We start from the raw sequence: 19246 nt of genomic DNA, 5'->3' as shown, positions 1-19246 counted from the left end.
TTGCTCAGCGTTTAGGATTAGTCATTTCTACTTTAGTCTCTAGCTTTCAGCATGGGTTTATCCCAGGAAGGGACACTGCTGATCACGTGAGACGAGTAATATCCCTCCTGGACTGGGCCCAGGCAACCGAGTCAGCATTGGGGGTGATCCTGTTGGATGCCGAGAAGGCATTCAATAGGGTTTCCTGGCCATACATGTGGGATGTATTGCGATTGAAGGGATTCTGCCCTCACTTTTGCCAAGCAGTTAAGACACTTTATATTTGCCCAGAAGCCACCATACAAATTTCTGGAAAGGAGTCGTGTTCATTCAATATCAGCAGGGGTACAAGGCAAGGATGCCCATGCTCCCCTCTTTTATTTGCATTATATATTGATTTCTTCTTGAAAAAATTAAATCAGCATACAGCTATAAAGCTAGTCCATCTTTGGCATAAGGAGTATAGAGCGTTGGCCTATGCTGACGACATAGTCGTTGTCATGAGGTATATTGTCACTGCACTTCCTGCAATTAAGACATTGGCTAGCCAGTTTGGGTGTTTCTCTGGCCATAAATTAAATATAGAAAAAACTCAAATTCTTTATTCAGGTGCTGACCCCCAGCAAATATGGCAATAGTCCCAGAAGTAACATATCTGGGAATTAAAATTACATAGTCCGTCGGAAATATTCCGGAATTGAACATCAACCCAGTGATGGAGAGGGTGAATGCAACTTTGCAGAGGTTGGACCATCTTCATCTATCCCTTCATGGGAGATGTAATGTACTAAAAATGTTGGTTTTACCGAAATTCTTATATATGTTTGGAACAATCCCCTTAGAGTTTTGTTTGTCATGTTTTAATAAATTAGAGAGGACCTGCTCTAGATTTTTGTGGGGGTATCGTAGACAGAGAAGGGCATTTAAGAAGATGGTGTTACCTAGACACCGTGGGGGCTTAGGTATCCCACATTTTATGATGTATTATTGGGCAGCAATGATGCAATACATCTGCCCCTTGGTAGTCGGGGATAGGACTGAACTTCTGCAATGTCATAGTCCATCAATAAATGAATTTGGGTTGGGGGACGAGACCAATGAGTGTCTAGTCAAGGTAATTGAACCTAGTTATTTAAAAAAAAAAAAAAATTAAGATACTCAAAGCAGCCTATTTAGTCTGGAAACAAATTAAACGTAAGATACGGGTCCCAAATTTAAATGCCTACACCCCATTTTCAGCTTCTGGACTGCTTCCTATGATTTTTCGAGATCAAGTGTCAATAGATGGGGCCTTAAAGGAATACGATGCCTGGGGGATATGTGTAATGAGGCCAATTATTAGCATTTTCAGACTACAGGAGAAATATGGATTAGGCAAACATGAATTCTTCAAATATCTCCAAAATCCGTAGTTTTATTGCTCGGTGGGGGTCTGGAAAAGAACAACTGTTTGTAAAGATTCCGCCAAACACCAATTGGACAATTCTTCCAACAATTAGTGGAAACATTTCCTGATGATTTAGATTTTTGGAAAATGAAATGGGAAAAAAAATTGGGGGTAGGGGACGCTAATATAAAAGAATCTCTTGAACTTGCTAATCAAGTTTTGATGACAGGAAGAACCAGCAGTCAACATTATATGGCCCTTTATGATTTATATTATACACCAAGGAAGATTTCTAAATGGGGGGCATCTGTGGGAATCAAATGCAATAGGTGCGGCTTATATGCAGAGGACTCAATACATATGTTTTTTTTATGTCCTAAATTAGGGGAATTTTTCAGGGAGATTCTTGCGAGAAATGCGCATGCGCGGGCGTCCGTGCATGCGCATTTGTGAAAAGAAGTTGCCGTCAACGAGGAAGAGGGAGCCCCAGGACACCGCGCTGCAAGTAAGGCATTTTATCTTATTTTTTATCATAGTTTACCTTATTTTAAAAGGAGGGCAGGCGGGAGGCGGGCGGGCGGCGGGCGGCAGGCAGCTCTGCTTCGCCCTGGCGTGTGCGTAGCGCTGCCTGCTACGCCTACTTCATAAACCGCGAAGCAGGCAGCGCTACGTACACTCCGTGGGCGAAGCGGAGTACTACGCCCGGGGTTACTTTTCACCCTGAATCTAATTTTTTTTTAACGCGGTCGTTTACTTTTCAGTCACCTTTAGCATGTTGCACACAAATCCACACAAGTATTTCACCATTACCAGATGTCATGAATATATCATGTTGAACGCTTTTTTGCTTGCATGCAAGGTTTAAGACTTCATTGTTACAATGATTGTTGATTGAGATTGGGGCACGCACTATATCATTATATTGACCTTACGTTTCCTCTAAATCACAGATACCACGTCCCTGATGAATGGCCATAGCCCGAAATGCATTGGGCCTTCGTAAATAATGATATCGAATGAAGTGTGATTGCATTATCATAATGATGGAATTATGAATATCAGCCATGAATACTATTGAGAAATATCAATAAATTCAATTGAAAAAGAACTTTATTGACAAAGAGTTTTACTGAACTACTGCTATTCGAGTGCAAGTGGGGCACACCCCTCAATGTTGAGGATCGCGCTTTTGGAATCATGGAGGTAAAATTGCCACATGGTTGAAGGGATTGGGGTGTGAGGAGGGTTGAATAACCCACAAAGAATGACTAGAAGTCCAACTATAAAGTTTCACCCACCACACGCATCTGCATGTGCACATTAATGATAAACAGTGTAAATCGTTGGCTCTAGTTTAGCTTTCTGTTATGTAATGTTTGAAACGTTTCACTGATTTTCCTTGTTTGCATGAAATTCATATTTACTTTCTACAGAAGGGTGATTGTTCTGGGCTGTCTGGGAATAATTTAGTCAAATTATTTACATTGGAAAAGCAGCCTATAATGAGGATGGGAAACGATGAAGCTGAAACGTACAATGATTGTAATTAAAGTATACAGGGAATAGCATCGCTGACGGATGAGGGAGTTGAGAGTTTATAAAAGCAGAGCAAACATTGAAAGGAGCAATTTCAAATTGACAGAAAAACCCGACCACATCACTGATTGTGACATCTATTTGTCTGAGTTGCTTTTGCCTCGTACCAACAGCTACGGGGCGCATGGTTTTTGAGTTCAGCCTTGCCATGAGACTGTTCGCAAACTCATCTCTTTCTGACCAAAATGGAATTCACGCGGCCACCACTAATCGGTTTTTATTTCCCTTCAGCTATGTTATAGTGCTCGCTGTATTGATGTCATTACTGAGTTTAACCACAGTGCTTGGAAATACCCTGGTCATCGTGGCTTTCGTCGTAGACAAAAGGCTGAGAAATCACAGCTGTTATTTTCTTGTTAATTTAGCAGTGTGCGACTTTTTTGTTGGTAAGTTGTGGCTGAGCTTTCTTTTTTCCCCGCAAAACTGTCATCGCAATATCAAGGTGTTTACTTGTGTTTTGTTTTCTTATTTGCTTTATTTGTAACATTTCAGTTACTACAACCATGTTATTGCTTTTCTTCACGCTCAACATTGCAACCATAATACAAAAATTAATGTTGTATACATTTTTAAATCAGTTTATGTTAGTTGCTTCAGATTGTTCTCCATATCAAATAACCAATCAAAGATCTTTGGATTTTTATTTTTTATTTTTTGCAAGCCCTCTTTTTAGATTTGGGCTAGAGACAGCTCTGCCTGCATTTTTTCAGAGTTTCTATAAATAATCAATATAATATATGGAATTTATATATGGAATTAATTGTGGTGGTCTTTGTGTAAGTCTCCTTCAAACATTTGATGTTTGGGGTGTCAGTCACATAGAAAGACAACAATTTAACTTTTACAGCAGTTTACATTTGATTAGGTACTATTAGTATGAGATTGCCTAGGGAGTGGCGATCTCTTTTAAAGTCTTGCATTAGCCACAACATTTTGGTTTTACTAAATTTATATTAATAAAATATTTACTTCTAAAGGCTTTCATTCCGCCCTCCTCATCCATTGACCTGCTGCTGTGCCATTCAAATTTTTCTTCCATGCACTACAGCATACTGCATAGAGCAGTGTATCATCCCACTTCAGTCACTCTTAACCTCACTGTAAGCACATCTGTACACAAAGTAGTTCCAAAATTGTTTTGCTTTTAGACAATGTTTTGTATTTATGGGTGAGGGCCTCAGAGTTTCCCCAACAACAAAGTTTTACTAAAACCACTGACAACACCAAAATGCTGACAGCCAATATCAAATCTCTTGCTTTTGCCAACGCTTGTTTCATCATTTGGCATGGTGATCTTTTGAGGCCATTTTTTTCTCTCAGGAGGCACTCCATATTCAAGCTTACAATAAATATCCTCATAATAAACAGTTAAAACACAAGGAATATTTGCCACAGGAGGATGGAATCTTCACAGACTGCTTGCTCTCTGAGCTGTAATACAGTGCAGAGTGGCCCCGCTTTAAACAACTCACAAAGCAGGGAGTGGAGGAAACACGGGTCTTCTACATTACATGATTGTACGTGGCATTTGATTTGTGAGCCCTATTAGTATCTAATTACAGTGGAGACTTAAATAACAAGTACTTCATCATGTTCCCCCACAACTCCAGGGTAGGCATCAATACAGAGCGCTCACAAATTACCCAATCCTTTTCACTCATGCAAGTCATACATTGCTACACCTTTTACTTTTAATCAATACAGCAAATGACATAAAAGATTTAGACCATCCTCTAGACTGTGTGTGAAAGGCGACAGACAGTTTAGTGTAGCTCTGACTGCCCTTTGTACTATTGCAAGTAAACGTTCATGTCTGCTTTCTCCTGTTCTCATTTTTCATATACACATACATGTATACTGTACTTAATTTAAGCAGTGGTTGCTGGTGAGCTCACCGGCACTCACTATTGGGGTTTTGTACCTCTCCACCGGTGATATTTCCGACCCGGTTGCTCATGCAACAAACTTTGTTCTCGTGTAGTTAAAATATTTCCACTTCTCCGATCCAGAGAGTGTCTGGTCCGAGCCTCTAACATACACGATTAACCCCTGGCGCGGCGTTTCCAATACGAGTACCTACAAGACAAAACCGGACGGCAGAATAAGCCGTCTGTTTAAACCAAATTCCAAACCATGGCGAGTACGCCAGAACGTCCCGTGTAATCTCGGGATCTCTGTCAACCAGATAGACAGAGATCCCGAGATTACACAGGACATTCTGGCAAGAGAGAAACATACAAAAGGATGATTGAAAGAGAACCTTGGGCTGTTTCTAGCTGAGCCTACCACCTCTGACTTCCTGGGACTTGGAAACTTTTTCACCTTTAAGAACATCATAGGACTGGGACAAAGCTGCCACGCGGATCCAACTGAGGTGCATTGCCATGGCCCAAAGATTCAGTGGGAAATCTCAGAGAAGGTATTTTACATTGTGGAGCCTTTTTGGCACTATATTTATTTCACAGTGTTACAATTCATGTCTCTTGTTCCTCTTATTTGATTTTCGTCATGTTGGTGTCATTTTATTTACTAAAATGTTATCTTTTTTTCTAATTCGGTTTGGAATTTGTATCATGTGTTTTGGATGTATTACTGTTTTGGTACTGCATAAATACTTTGCACAATGCATATTTAGCCCTTCTGCTCTGTGCGGTAGTTATCATAGGGTTGACCTCAGGTTAATTTTGTGACTTTGAGGGTCCACACTGACAAGGAATGAGAATATTACTCTAGCTCAGTGGTCACCCTTCTTGATTAATTACCGACTTCTTACACTTGGTATTCAGCACCAGGACGTTTGTTAGCACCAGACATGGACTTCTGAGCAAAACATTTGGCCCAACCACTTACTCTCTAGCATATGAAGCAGTCCACAGATATATATTAGCAGTCCACAGATATATATTGCATTGAATTCCCTGTCATCATTTAACATAAGGAAAGGGTTAACACTCAGGATACCAATTCACACTCATGTTCTTTTTTGAGAAAGGCTCCATGCTTTGCGGAAACCTGTTGACCTCAGAAGCTGTTAATAAAGAAGGTCATGAAATATTAGAACACAACACATCACCATTTAGTGGCAAAGGGAGAGAGACATAAATATTTGTTCCATCTGTGAAATGTATCTTGTGTAGGCAGGAAACCTGTGTTCAATTCACAGTAAACCCACTTCATCAAATTGACTGATCTTATAGAAATCACTTAATTTTACTGAGCCTCATATTGATCTAATATCAAATCAGAGAACACAGAGCAATTAGTTTAAGATGCATGCTAAATAAAAACCTATTATGTTCATGGTTGTTTGATAAACAAAAATGTTGCTCCACATACAGTAACCATAAACATATTGGCACTTAAATGTACATTGCATATGACAAGCTGACAACTCTTAGTTTACTTGTGACATTGTAGTGGGAGCAGGAAAAGTTTACTTTTAAAAAGGTGCAGAGACAAAATATCGATGTTAAACTATCGATGTGCACAAATATCATGTTAAAACATTTTTGGCCAAGAATATCAAAAAAAAGTGTTTAATATCGTTTGCAAAAATATAGGTGTTATAAATAACGATTTGTTTATCAATGTTATGTATATTAATATATATTTTATGTTTGTGATGCATGTATTTTTTGTATAGGAATTGTTTGTATTTTTATTATATGAGTGTAGTAGATATTTGTAATTTTTTTTTCGAATTTTGCATTTTTAGTTTTGTAGCAGGTTTTGGGCTTATAGGGGAATAGGGTGGGAAGTAATTGAATTATATTAGATTAATTAATTATTTTTAGTAGTCATTATTTTTTGTAATTTGAATTTTGCGTTTTTAGAACTGTAGCGGGTTGTGGGTTTATAGAGGAATAGGGTGGGAAGTAATTTAGTTATAGTAAATATATTGATTAATTTTTATTTAATATTTGTTGAATTGAGATGTGTTAAATGTGTAAAATAATGTTTTATTAATTATGTATTAATTAGTTAATCAATTTTAATGAATTAATTGGCAATTAATTATGTTAATTGTGTAATTATTTAAATGTGTGTGTTGTGTTTTTTTTGGTGAAAATGGTGAGAAAATTGGGAAGTAATTTATCTTTAACGGATAAATTAATAATTAGGGGCCGATTCCGATCTCATTGGGAAAGCCCTCCGTCCGAGTCGGATCCGGAGGGTTTTCCGACCGAGCCGTGCCCCAGGAGTCCGACCGAGCGAGTACGATGCTTCTGTATGCTGACGGACTCAGGTCGCTCGGACTCAGTAGGAGCCGGTCGTACAACGCGTACACGTGCTGCCATTGACTGAATGGGTACGTTGCAAACAAGGGCACCCCCTGTAGTGTGTACGCGTTGGTGCCATCCGCACCGTACATGCATGTGTAGGGGGGCCCCTTAGGTCCCCCCCTGTGATCGACTCGTAAGGCTACGGGTGAAGGGGGGTCCGGCGCGGACACCCGAAGGCTGCTTCCCAGAGCGTTTATGTGTCGGAGGCTCCGACTTGATTCGGCTGTCAGAATTGTGCATCGTACTGGCTCGGTCGTAAATCGCCCCCATTGCATAGCACGATTTGCTTATGGACGAGACGTACGGAGCGGTTCGGACCCAGAAACGATTTGGTCGGCGAATTTCGCTTTGCTCGCGTCATACTTGCTCGCTCGTACAGCTGTACGAGTCGGACGGAAAACACGCATACGGCTCATACTTTTTCCGGACGGATCCCATTCGGAGCCCTTCCGAGTGAGATCGGACTTGGCCCTGTATTGTTAAATATTTTAAATTAATTAACTAGTAATTAATGATGGTAATTGTGCAATTTATTTTAGGTGTGTGTTGTGGTGTTTATAAGTGTAAATGATGGGAAGGGTGGGAAGTAATTTATTTTTAATTAATGAATTATTATTTAGTTGTTAATTAATAAAAATTTATTAATTTGTAATTAATTTTGGTAACTGTGCCATTCAAATTTTTCTTCCATGCACTACATGTTATTGTAGGTGCGTGTTGTGCAAATTATAGTGTTAAAGAATGTGTATTCAATGAATGTGTATTAATCTTTTTTATTAAGAATAACATGTAAAAATAAATATGAATTATGTTAATTATGGAAATGAATGTACATAAAAAATGGCATTCTTTTGATGTGGTGTTATAGGGTAGGAAATAAAATAAATACATTTATGTTTTACATGTTTTTTGTTTGGTAATATTTGCTTATTTTTAATATATATTGTCTATAATTGTATTTATTAATTTATTTCACATAATAGTTGAACCATTTTGTTATCTCTAATTAATATATTTAATGTTATATTTTTAAAATATTGTTTATTTCTTTTTATGATTAATTATCATTTTCAATTTTTTATATGTTATTATCAATTTTTGTTTATCTGCTATCCAACACTTTCCTTACTGTTGCTCTCACTGGAGTGGTAATAGGAATTTTACCCCTCCGCTATACAGCACTTTCCATAATGTTGCACTTACTGGAGTGGGAATAATAATTTTTTCCCTTCCGCTATCCAGCACTTTCTCTACTGTTGCACTCACTGGAGTGGGAACAATAACTTTTACCACTCTGCTATCCAACACTTTCCCTACTGTTGCACTCACTGGAGTGGGAATAGTAATTTTTACCCCTTCTGCTATCCAAAATCTTGCCTACTGTTGCACTCCTTGAAGTTGAAATTGTAATTTTTACTCCTCCGCTATCCAGCACTTTCTCTACTGTTGCACTCACTGGAGTGGGAATAGTAACTTTTACTCCTCCGCTATCCTACACTTTCCCTACTGTTACGGGAATAGTAATTTTTACCCCTCCACTATCCAACATTTTCCCTACTTTTGCACTCTTTGGAGTTAGAAAAGTAATTTGTACCACTCTGCTATCCAATATTTTCCCTACTGTTGCACTCACTGGAATGGGAATAGTAACTTTTACCCCTCCGCTATCAAACACTTTCCCTACTGTTGCACTCTTTGGAGTTGGAATAATAATTTTTACCCCTCCTCTATCCAACATTTCTCCTACTGTTGTATTTATTGTACAGTGAAATCTACGTTGTAATTTTTTTATAATAGTTAAATGTTTGAAATGCTGATGTAAGTATTAATTTCATTTTGATGTAATTTAAAAGTTTACAAAATAAAGAAAAGATAATTGTTAATAAATTATTTTTAAGTAAATATATGTAAATGTATAAATTACTACGGTGCCGATTCCGATCCGTTAAAAATAATTTCTGTACAACTCGAATCTGTATTTTTTTCCGTACGAATCGTACAAGTCACGCCCGACCCGTGAAGTACGATTCGTACGGGAAAAAGTACGTACGGATCAGCCCGTTTCGTACGAATCGTAGCGGGAAAAGTTGTACGAGATGTACCCGGACACTTTTCCGTACGATTCGTAGAATGACAGTCCGAGCGTGCAAGTACGATCCGGACCGGCTATCCGATTTACAAATCATACGGAAAATGGCCCGTACACGGGGAATGACTCTACCTGCTACGAAGCAAAGTTTGTACGACTCGTAGCCCGGGAAAAGTTGTTCCCGGGGTACGAGTCGTACAGGCCCCCACCACCTCCCCGTATGTACGCACCGTACCCCCAGCCCCCCCACGTATGTATGCACTGTACCCCCACCCCCGTATGTATGCACTGTACCCCCAGCCCCCCGTATGTACGCACCGTACCCCCACCCCCGTCTGTACGCACCGTACCCCCAGCCCCCGTATGTACGCACCGTACCCCCAGCCCCATATGTACGCACTGTACCCCCACCCCCCATATGTACGCCCCGCACCCCCAGCCCCCCGTATGTACGCACCGTACCCCCACCCCCCGTATGTACGCACCGTACCCTCACCCCGTATGTACGCGCCGTACCCCCATCCCCTGTATATATGCACCATACCCCCACCTCCATATGTACGCACCGTACCCCCAGCCCCCCGTATGTACACATTGTACCCCCACCCCCGTATGTACGCACCGTACCCCCAGCACTACGCGCTGGGGGTACGGTGCATACATACATGGGGTGGGGGTACGGTGCATCCATACGGGGGTGGGGGTACGGTGCGTACATATAGGGGTGGGGCTACGGTGCGTACATACGGGGGGAGAGTGGTGGGGGGTCTGTACGACTCGCACCCCTGGGGAATCAGCTTTTACGGCTGTATTTGGCTCCCGTAAAAAAAGAGCCGTACGGAGTGCCGTAGGGACGGATCGTACTTGCTGGGCCGTAAAACGCTGCTTACATCCGTACGGACGGCGCGTACAGGCTGTTCCGGAGATGATTCGTACGTTTTTTTTACCCATACGGCCTTTTGTACCATTCGTTCGAAAATCGGCTTTCTGTACGAATCGTACTTCCTGGGTTTTACGGACAGTTTACCAGGTACGAGTCGTACGGAGAAAACGCTTTTTACCGGATCGGAATCGGCACCTATGTGTGTTTATATTGTTTTTAATTATTTTATTTTTTAATATTTAGTTAACATGTATATTACATTTAATTTGTTTTGTTAAAAATAATATTATTTAATATTTTTATTTTTATTATTTAATATATTTAATACATTGTATTTTTTATATATATTCAACATTCGATATTTTTTACATCTATAATTTTTTACATCGATATTTTTGATTCAATATTTTTGTACTTACCTGTTTAAATATAGGGAGTCGATATTTTTGTATTCTATATTTTTCCTGCGATATTTTAGTTATCGATTTGTTTTTTACATCGATATTTTCTCAGTGAACTGTATTTTTACTTGATGTTGGCAAATACAATGTTGGCTTGGCTCATGTTTCAGTTTTACAGACAACCAGAGCCTTCACTAGAATTTGGCTCATTTCTCTCTGACCCCACAGTGTAGCACAAGAAGTGTTTTGATGACAATAAAATTTGAACCACACTGTTTCATTTATTTCGGAGTATTGTAATGCGCTGTGTGTAAGCTTACAATTACTTCGAAGCACAGAAAGGGAGTTAAAACATTGGCCACGAGGATAAAGCTATGTAGGGGGAGTAACACAATATCAAGCAGTGCTCAATTTGTAAAAATAATATAAGTGCCAGGGCTATCGTCAGGCGTCCTCTTCCGCTTGTATTGCCCATTGCCACTGTCAGTGCTGCCAATTACAGTGACAACACAACTAATAACCATCACACTCCTAAAAGTGTGACGGTTTTGACTATTCCAGGTCCACAAATCAATAAGAATAGCTTTGGAGGCAGTTTAAGTCTTTTTAATGAATATTGTTTGTGCTTGCTCTAAATTAGATCAAAAGCGCCACCATGCCCCACACTGTCAAGTGTGGTGTTGACAATTAAGTTGAGTGCAGAATACCGGAATCCACTGGCTCCAATTAAGTACAGATATCAGGTAGGGTAGATTCCCTTAGCTGATGATCCGGAGTCCAGTGGGGAACAGTGAAGTGCCCTAGAAAACAAGTCTGAATAGTACAATTTTCAGGATCTTCCTGAAATGCAAGTATTTGAGTTTGGATCTCAAGGACAGATTAGGGATTCCTCAATCTTGTACCTCATACTCCCTGGAATCTGCATGTCTCACCTGTCTATACTAGCAGCACTCAAAGTACAGCACACAGTGTTATTGAAAGACCCATTAAGCAGCACTCTAGTGTTCTATGAGTGGCTATTGAACGGTACCCCATCTGGCCCAAGCAGCAACTATTGTGCGGCACTATCAATATGTTATTAGCAATAACTGCTGAGTAGCAGTCATTGAGCTGGGGCACAGTGTTACACAGCACCTTATGTTATACAAAGCAAAAGACACACAATTGAAGGACGGAATGCAGAACAAATCAAAACATTTGCCCTTAGTCAAGAGATCTGGCTTAAACCCATCATTCTTTTGCTCACCATGCCACCCCAGTTCAGACCTGGCCATATGCAAATCAGTCTTGACCCTGTGCCTCATGGCAACAGTCCAGCCTGAACTGCCAAGCCAGGTCCTCCCTGGACTGGAAACAAGCATCCTAGGACCGGTTTCGGGGTTTCACCCCTCATCAGCCAGGATAGCTTTAATCCAGTGGTAGTGAGCCCAGGACCTATGTCTGGATATACCCGGTGCACTTAGGGTGAAAAAGCAAAAGACACACAATTGATGGAGGGAATGAAGAACAAATCAATACATTTGCCCCCAGTCAAGCGATCTGGGTTATGGGAGCTAGAGTTATGCCTGTAAACTGGCCATAACACAAGCTCATATGGTGAAATGGGGGTTGTGTGTAAAACCCTGCACCCTGTCGCAGGCACCCCATGGTGCCTGCCCCAAGGTACCAGGTTTTACAGGGGTTACCTAAGGTACCCACTTGGCCACCAACCGTAGGCAACGGGGGCAAGGGAGACCTGCCAGCAGTCCCCAAAGTCACTATCCAACAGCCGTTCCATGTCAGAAAGACCGGCAAGGAAAGGCTGCCAGGATCTGACATCGTAATCCTGATGGTAGAAACATGTCCGTAGGGGGATATGGTGTAATTCCGACTCACACTCCAAGAGACGGTTGGAACCGAGTAAGAATGACTGGGCAGTATACATTCTGACCGCGGATATTGTAATCGGGCGGGGGGACCATAAACCGACAAAGTCGGTAGGAAGGGATCCGACATGGTCAGAAAGCTTCCGACTGTCGGTCAGAGGCTTTCCAACCGCCATTTCAATCTGCCCCTAAGTATGTATTACGTAGAATCTTTGACCTGCTGGAAACCTTTTTGGCAGAACCAAAAACATTAGTGTGGAACATAATGAATACAAATTGTGAACTGTCACAGAGTTACTCTTCAATACAAAGATTTGTAACATGTTCAATGCCTCTGCACACCTATGATGCATTAGAAGTACATGCATTTTGTATACAGGTACACCTATTGGCTGCCCACAGGCTGCATAGATTTGAGTAAAAATGTAATATGGTACTTACCTGCCACTATGTAAACTATGAAACAAAGTAGCACACTCATTGGATGATGTCATCAATAATGCAATTTGAGATGCCATCAGTGATGTCATAGAACATGTTATGAGTGATGAATTATGTGAAGTCATTATGAGTGCATGGTGGGGATGCGAGTTATAGTTAGCTCTCCTATCTTGAACTGGTGAATATCTGTGTTTTTTTTAAGCCTGGGCAAAGCACTACGCTACGCTTGCGTAGTTTGCGAAGTTTGCGCTACTTTGCACTACGCGAATTGCACGTAGCACAGTGCAAACACGCGTAGCGTAGAGTTGCGTAGTGCAGCGGTCATTTTTTGCTTGCTCCCGGTCCTCAACGTCAAGTTGGCGACCACGAGCAAGCAAAATGACATCCCGGCGAGACTTTTTCCTCGTTCGCGATCAGCAACATCAAGTTGGCGATCGCGAGCGTGGAAAATAAACCTACCGGCGAGATTCCCAATGCGGGGAGGTCAGGTTTCTCAATGCGAGTGGTCGCGTATGCTCGCGACCGCTCACGATGAGAGACTACCAGTTCGCGTTGAGAAAGCTGCCGCTCGAGTAAAAATCTACTCGAGCGGCAGAAAACTACAGCTCGCACTGTGCAAGATGCCGTTTTCAATGATTGCACAGTGCCGGATGCTTGTCCGCACTGTGCAATCATTGAAAATGGCATCTTGCACAGTGCGAACAGGGTACTACGCAGTTCGCGAAGTGCTACGTATAGCTCGCGTAGTGCGAAGTGCACTTCGCGTAGCTACGCGTAGTGTTACTTCGCGAACTACGCCCAGGGTTAGTTTTTTTAGTTCAAAACATTAATGGTGTCACAACATTTAACTATAAGGTTACTTTAATTTTTGTTTTTTACAGTGAATTTTAAGTTACAAAATAGATCTTTTTATCACACCTAACTATAACATTACTTTAACTTTTATTACACACATATATATATATGTATATATATCTATATATATATTACCTACTGGCGGTTGCCAGTAGGTAGATATAGTTAGGACCTATTTTCCATAGGAAATCCGCACCATTCTATTTGGAATAACTTTGGTGCCGATTGAAAAATCTTCGCAAAATTTTAAAAACTTTTGGCCAGCTCCGGTCCACTCCTATACTGAAAGTTTCACGGTGATTCGTCAAGCGAGGGCCGAGAAAAAAGGGGGGTCCCAAAACGCATTTTCCCCATGCAATTTCCCATAGGGCCTTTAGCCGCAGCTACAGCCCGAACTGCTGAACGGAATTACACCAAATTTGGCAAAGAGGTAGTCCTTAGTTCAGACTCGTACCTTTTGCTTAAATGGTGTAAATCCATTCAGTAGTTCCTGAGGAAATGACCTTTGAAAGTAGATATATATATCTATGGCCACGGAGGGTCCGCGTACCCTAAGCGTAGCCTAAGCGCACCCCGCCGTGCACGAGCTGTATTCTAATTGGCTGTCAACACTCCAAATCAGGAAGTGTTGGCAGCCATCTTGTGCCTCGAGAAACCTGAGAAACAAACGCGCAAAACGCGAAAAGGGGGCAGGGTAGAAACACCCTGACCCCCTAGGCCTGCTCAGGGGGTCCCACAAGGACCCCCAGGGCCAAAAAAAGCATATATTTGTTTTAAAAATCGGCAAAATTCGCGCACCCAGCGCAAATTTCGGCCAAATTTTTAAAAAAAAACGAAGCGCGGGCTCCCGCGCTTCGTTGCTATTTAGCCCCCGGGTGGGCCAAATCCCCCCGGGGCTCTATGTTATTAACATTGCAGGGGGCACAATGCCCCCCGCAGCCCCGGAGACCGCCACCCCTGGGGCCTTTTTTTTTGTAAATTAAAAAAAAAAACGGTGTGGGGGGCTTGAACCCCCCCACATGCCCTGGGGACCGCCACCTCCTGGGGCTTTGAAGAAGGTGGGAGGGGGCTGCATGGCCCCCTCCTGGAGCCCCCGAGGGTCCTGGGGACCGCAACCGCCCAGGGCCAGCTCCGGCAGTGTCCAGGGGTGCCCACCCCGGGACACTGAAGTTTGCTATGGCAGGGTGGCAGATTGCGTTTCCACAGGGGGAGCAGCATGTTAGCTGCTCCCCGTGTGGAAAAGCAATTAACCCTGGGCAAAGCACTATGCTACGCTCGTGTAGTTTGCGAAGTTTGTGCTACTTCGCACTACACGAATTGCACGTAGCACAGTTCAAACATGCGTAGCGTAGTGCAGCGGTCATTTTTTGCTTGCTTGCGGTCCTCAACGTCAAGTTGGTGACCGCGAGCAAGCAAAATACCATCCTGACGAGACCTTTTCCTCGTTCGCAATCAGCAACATCAAGTTGCTGATCACGAGCGTCGAAAATGAACCTCCCAGCGAGATTCTCAACGCTGGGAGGTCAGGTTTCTCATTGCGAGTGGTCGCGTATGCTCGCGACCGCTCGCAAGGAGAAACTACCAGTCCGCGTTGAGAAAGCTGCCGCTCGAGTAAAAATCTACTCGAGCGGCAGAAAACTACAGCTCGCACTGTGCAAGATGCCGTTTTCAATGATTGCACAGTGCCGGATGCTTGTCCGCACTGTGCAATCATGGAAAACAGCATCTTGCACAGTGCGAACAGGGTACTACGCAGTTCGCAAAGTGCTAAGCGTAGCTCACGTAGTGCGAAGTGCACTTAGCGTAGCTACGCCCAGTGGCTCCCGCAGGAGGCGGGGAGCCGGTGGGACCGTGGGGGAATTGGGGACCCCCCACGGTCCCCAACGGAGTAGGCCAGCCCCGGGGGATGGAGTCCCCAGGGCTGATTAAGCCCCCTTCCCAATTTTTTAAATATTTTTAATAAAATTACGGGGCAGGCCCTGGGGGATGGGGTCCCCAGGGCCCAAAAATTTGAAAAAGAAGGGGAGCTACGTGGCCCCCTTCTTAAAAAAAGAAAAATTAAATACCAGCATCGCGCCGAGGCCATGCCCCCTCCTTGCTGCACTCTGCAAACACGCCCCCTGGCGCGTTTGGAGATGGAGTACGACTTCCCCATAGAATACTGGGGGTCCCTGGGGGCCAACTAGCCCACCAGGAACCTCCAGTATGCACCAGTGGGCTGCATTGCAGAGAGGTGTTCTGAGGCCACGCCCCTTTTTACACCTCTCGCCAACGCAGCTCTGTGGCGCTTAGTGGAGGTTGCTGGCGGGCTAGTTGGACTCCAGGGACCCTAAGTATTGAAGGGGAGTTAATCCCCCACTTAAAACGCGCCACGGCACGTTTGCACAGTGGTGAAGGTAGGGGGCGGGGTCTGAGGTGATATGTGTGCAAACATGCCCTGTGGCGCGGTTTAAGTTGGGGAATTCATTCCTTGTCAATTCTGAGGGTCCCTGGGGGCCAACTAGCCCACCAGGTACCTCCAATAAGCGCCACTGAGCTGCGTTGCAGAGTTTTGTAAAAAGGGGCGTGGCCTCAGGATTGAGAAGAAATTAATTCTCTAACTTAAAACGCGCCACAGGGCACGTTTTAAGTTGGGGAATTAATTCTCTTTCAATACTGAGGGTCCCTGATGGCCAAATAGCCCAACAGGTATCTCCAGTATGCGCCAGGGAGCTGCGTTGCAGACAGGTGTTCAGAGGCCACACCCCTTTTTACACCTCTCAACAACGCAGTTCTGTGGCACCTACTGGAGGTACCTAGTGGGCTAGTTTGACTCTAGGGAACCTTAGGATTGAAGGGGACTTAATCTCTCAACTTAGAACGGTGACAGGGTGCGTTTGCACAGTGGTGAAGGGAGGGGACGGGGCCTTATGTGATGTGTGCAAACACACCCTGTGGCACGTTTTAAGTTGGGGAAAAAATTCCCACTTCAAACCTGAGGGACCATGGGGACCAAGTAGCCCACCAGGTGCTTCCAGGAAGTGCCACTGCGCTGCGTTGTAGAGAGGTGGTGCAGGGCGTGCCCCTTTTTACATCTCTCTGCTACGCAGCTCTGTGGCGCTTACTGGATGCACTACGAATTCCGATTTACTCACCTGTACTGATCCTGAAAAGTAATTCTAACCATACTTACCAGTAACTTGAATTTCCTTCCATAGGCTAACATTGACTGGTTTCACTTGGAAATTGTTCTAAGTGTGGAGTTTTGGAAAATTTAAATATTCACCTAGAATCATCCGAACAACGAATTCCGATTTACTCACCTGTTATCAGGAGAGAACCCAGTGCTGCATCTTTTAGCCCAGCACTGATCCTGAAAAGCAATTCTAACTGTAATTACCAGTAACTTGTATTTCCTTCCATAGGAATCCATTGTCTGGTTTTCACCTGAAAAGTTTCTGTCTATTTTCACAAACTAAAAATATTCCTAAAAAATCGCCTGTATGACTTAAACACATTCTTTCAACTGTTTACATGAGATGCACCAGTGCTGGATCCAGGATCCACCACTGAGTAAGAAAAAGTAACGATGACACTACTTACCTGGTAAGTGAATTTCCTTCCATAGGGTAACATTGACTGATTTCACTTGGAAATTCTTCTAAGTGTGGAGTTTTGGAACTTTAAAATATTCCTATAAAATCAGCAGAACTACGAATTCTGATTTACTCACCTGTTATCAGGAGAGACCTCAGTGCTGCATCTTTGAGCCCAGTACTGATCCTGAAAAGTAATTCTAACTGTACTTACCAGTAACTTGAATTTCCTTCCATAGGCTAACATTGACTGGTTTCACTTGGAAATTCTTCTAAGTGTGGAGTTTTGTAACTTTTAAATATTCACCTAAAATCATCCGAACAACGAATTTCGATTTACTCACCTGTTATCAGGAAAGAACCCAGTGCTGCATCTTTTAGCCCAGCACTGGCCCTGAAAAGTAATTCTAACCGTACTTACCAGTAACTTGTATTTCCTTCCATAGGAATCCATTGTCTGGTTTTCACCAGAAAAGTTTCTGTCTATTTTCACAAACTAAAAATATTCCTAAAAAAGTGCCTGTATGACTTAAACGCATTCTTTCAACTTTCGGAATTTGTAGTTTGGCTGATTTTAGAGGAATATTTGTACGTTTCAAAAATGGACACTGAAAATTTTCTGGTGAAAACCACTCAATGGATTCCTATGGAAGGTAATACAAGTTACTGGTAAGTACGCTTAGAATTACTTTTCAGGATCAGTGCTGGGCTAAAAGATGCAGCACTGGGTTCTCTCCTGATTACAGGTGAGTAAATCGGAATTCGTAGTTCGGCTGATTTTAGAGGAATATTTGTACAATGGTGAAGGAAGGGGGAGGGGCCTGAGGTGACGTGTGCAAACACACCCTGTGGCGCGTTTTAAGTTGGGGAATTAATTCCTCTTCAATCCTGAGGTCCACTAGGGGAAAACTAACCCACCAGGTACCTCCAGTATGCGCCAGGGAGCTGCATTGCAGAGAGGTATTCAGAGGCCACGCCCCTTTTTACAACACTCTGCAACACAGCTCCGTGGTGCTTACTGGAGGTACCTGGTGGGCTATTTGTCCCCTAGGGGACCTCTGGATTGAAGAGGAATGAATTCCCCAACTTAAAACGCGCCACAGGGCGTGTTTGCACAGTATCACCTCAGGCCCCGCCCCCTACCTTCACCACTGTGCAAACGCGCCCCATGGCGCGTTTTAAGTTGGGAGATTAAGTCCCCTTGAATCCTGAGGTCCCCTGGCGGCCAACTAGCCCACCAGGTACCTCCAGTAAGCACCAGGGAGCTGTGTTGCAGAGATGTGTAAAAAGGGGCATGGCCTCATTACACCTCTCTGCAACGCAGCCCCCTGGCGCATACTGGAGGTTCCTGGTGGGCTAGTTGGCCCCCAGGGACCCCCAGTATTGAAGGGGAATTCGTTCCCCCTCTGCAAACGCGCAGAGTGGTGTAAGGAGGGGGCGTGGCCTCCAGCCCAATCCTTTTTTTCCCCCCTCTGTTTTTTAGAAGGGGGGCTGTGTAGCCCCCCTTCTTTTTCTTTTTTTTTTGGCCCTGGGGACCCCATCCCCAGGGCCTGCCCCAAATTTTGATTTTTTTGTTTTTTTAAATGGGAAGGGGGCTGCGTGGCCCCCCTCCCCAGGCCATAATTTGCCTCGGGGACCCCATTCCCCAGGGCATGGCCCTTTTTAAAGAAATTATTTTTTTTATGGAGGGGGGCTGCATAGCCCCCCTCCTGGACCACTTATGGCCCCGGGGACCCCATCCCCCGGGGCCTGGCCTCCGTTGGGAGCCATGGGGGGGTCCCCAATCCCCCCACGGCCCCGCCGGCTCCCCGCGTCCTGCAGGAGCCGGCATTGCTTTTCCACATGTGGAGCAGCTAACATGCTGCTCCCCGTGTGGAAAAGCAATCGTCTTT

General features: G+C 43.5%; 1 protein-coding gene across 1 annotated transcript in view; it reads left to right on the top strand.

Moving 5' to 3' along the window:
* Positions 1-3086: 3086 nt before the first annotated feature.
* Positions 3087-19246, top strand: part of LOC146831438 (histamine H3 receptor-like) — a 160819-nt gene continuing 144659 nt past the window's right edge. Inside the window, exon 1 of the mRNA XM_085603908.1 lies at positions 3087-3348. Coding sequence (XP_085460034.1) covers positions 3087-3348 — 262 coding nt within the window. The remainder of the gene's footprint in view (positions 3349-19246) is intronic.

Source organism: Triturus cristatus, chromosome 5_1 (genome assembly GCF_964204655.1).
Source record: "Triturus cristatus chromosome 5_1, aTriCri1.1, whole genome shotgun sequence".
NCBI lineage: Eukaryota > Metazoa > Chordata > Amphibia > Caudata > Salamandridae > Triturus > Triturus cristatus.
The sequence above is the reverse complement of the archived record's forward strand: the minus strand, read 5'-3'. Positions and strand labels throughout refer to the sequence as shown.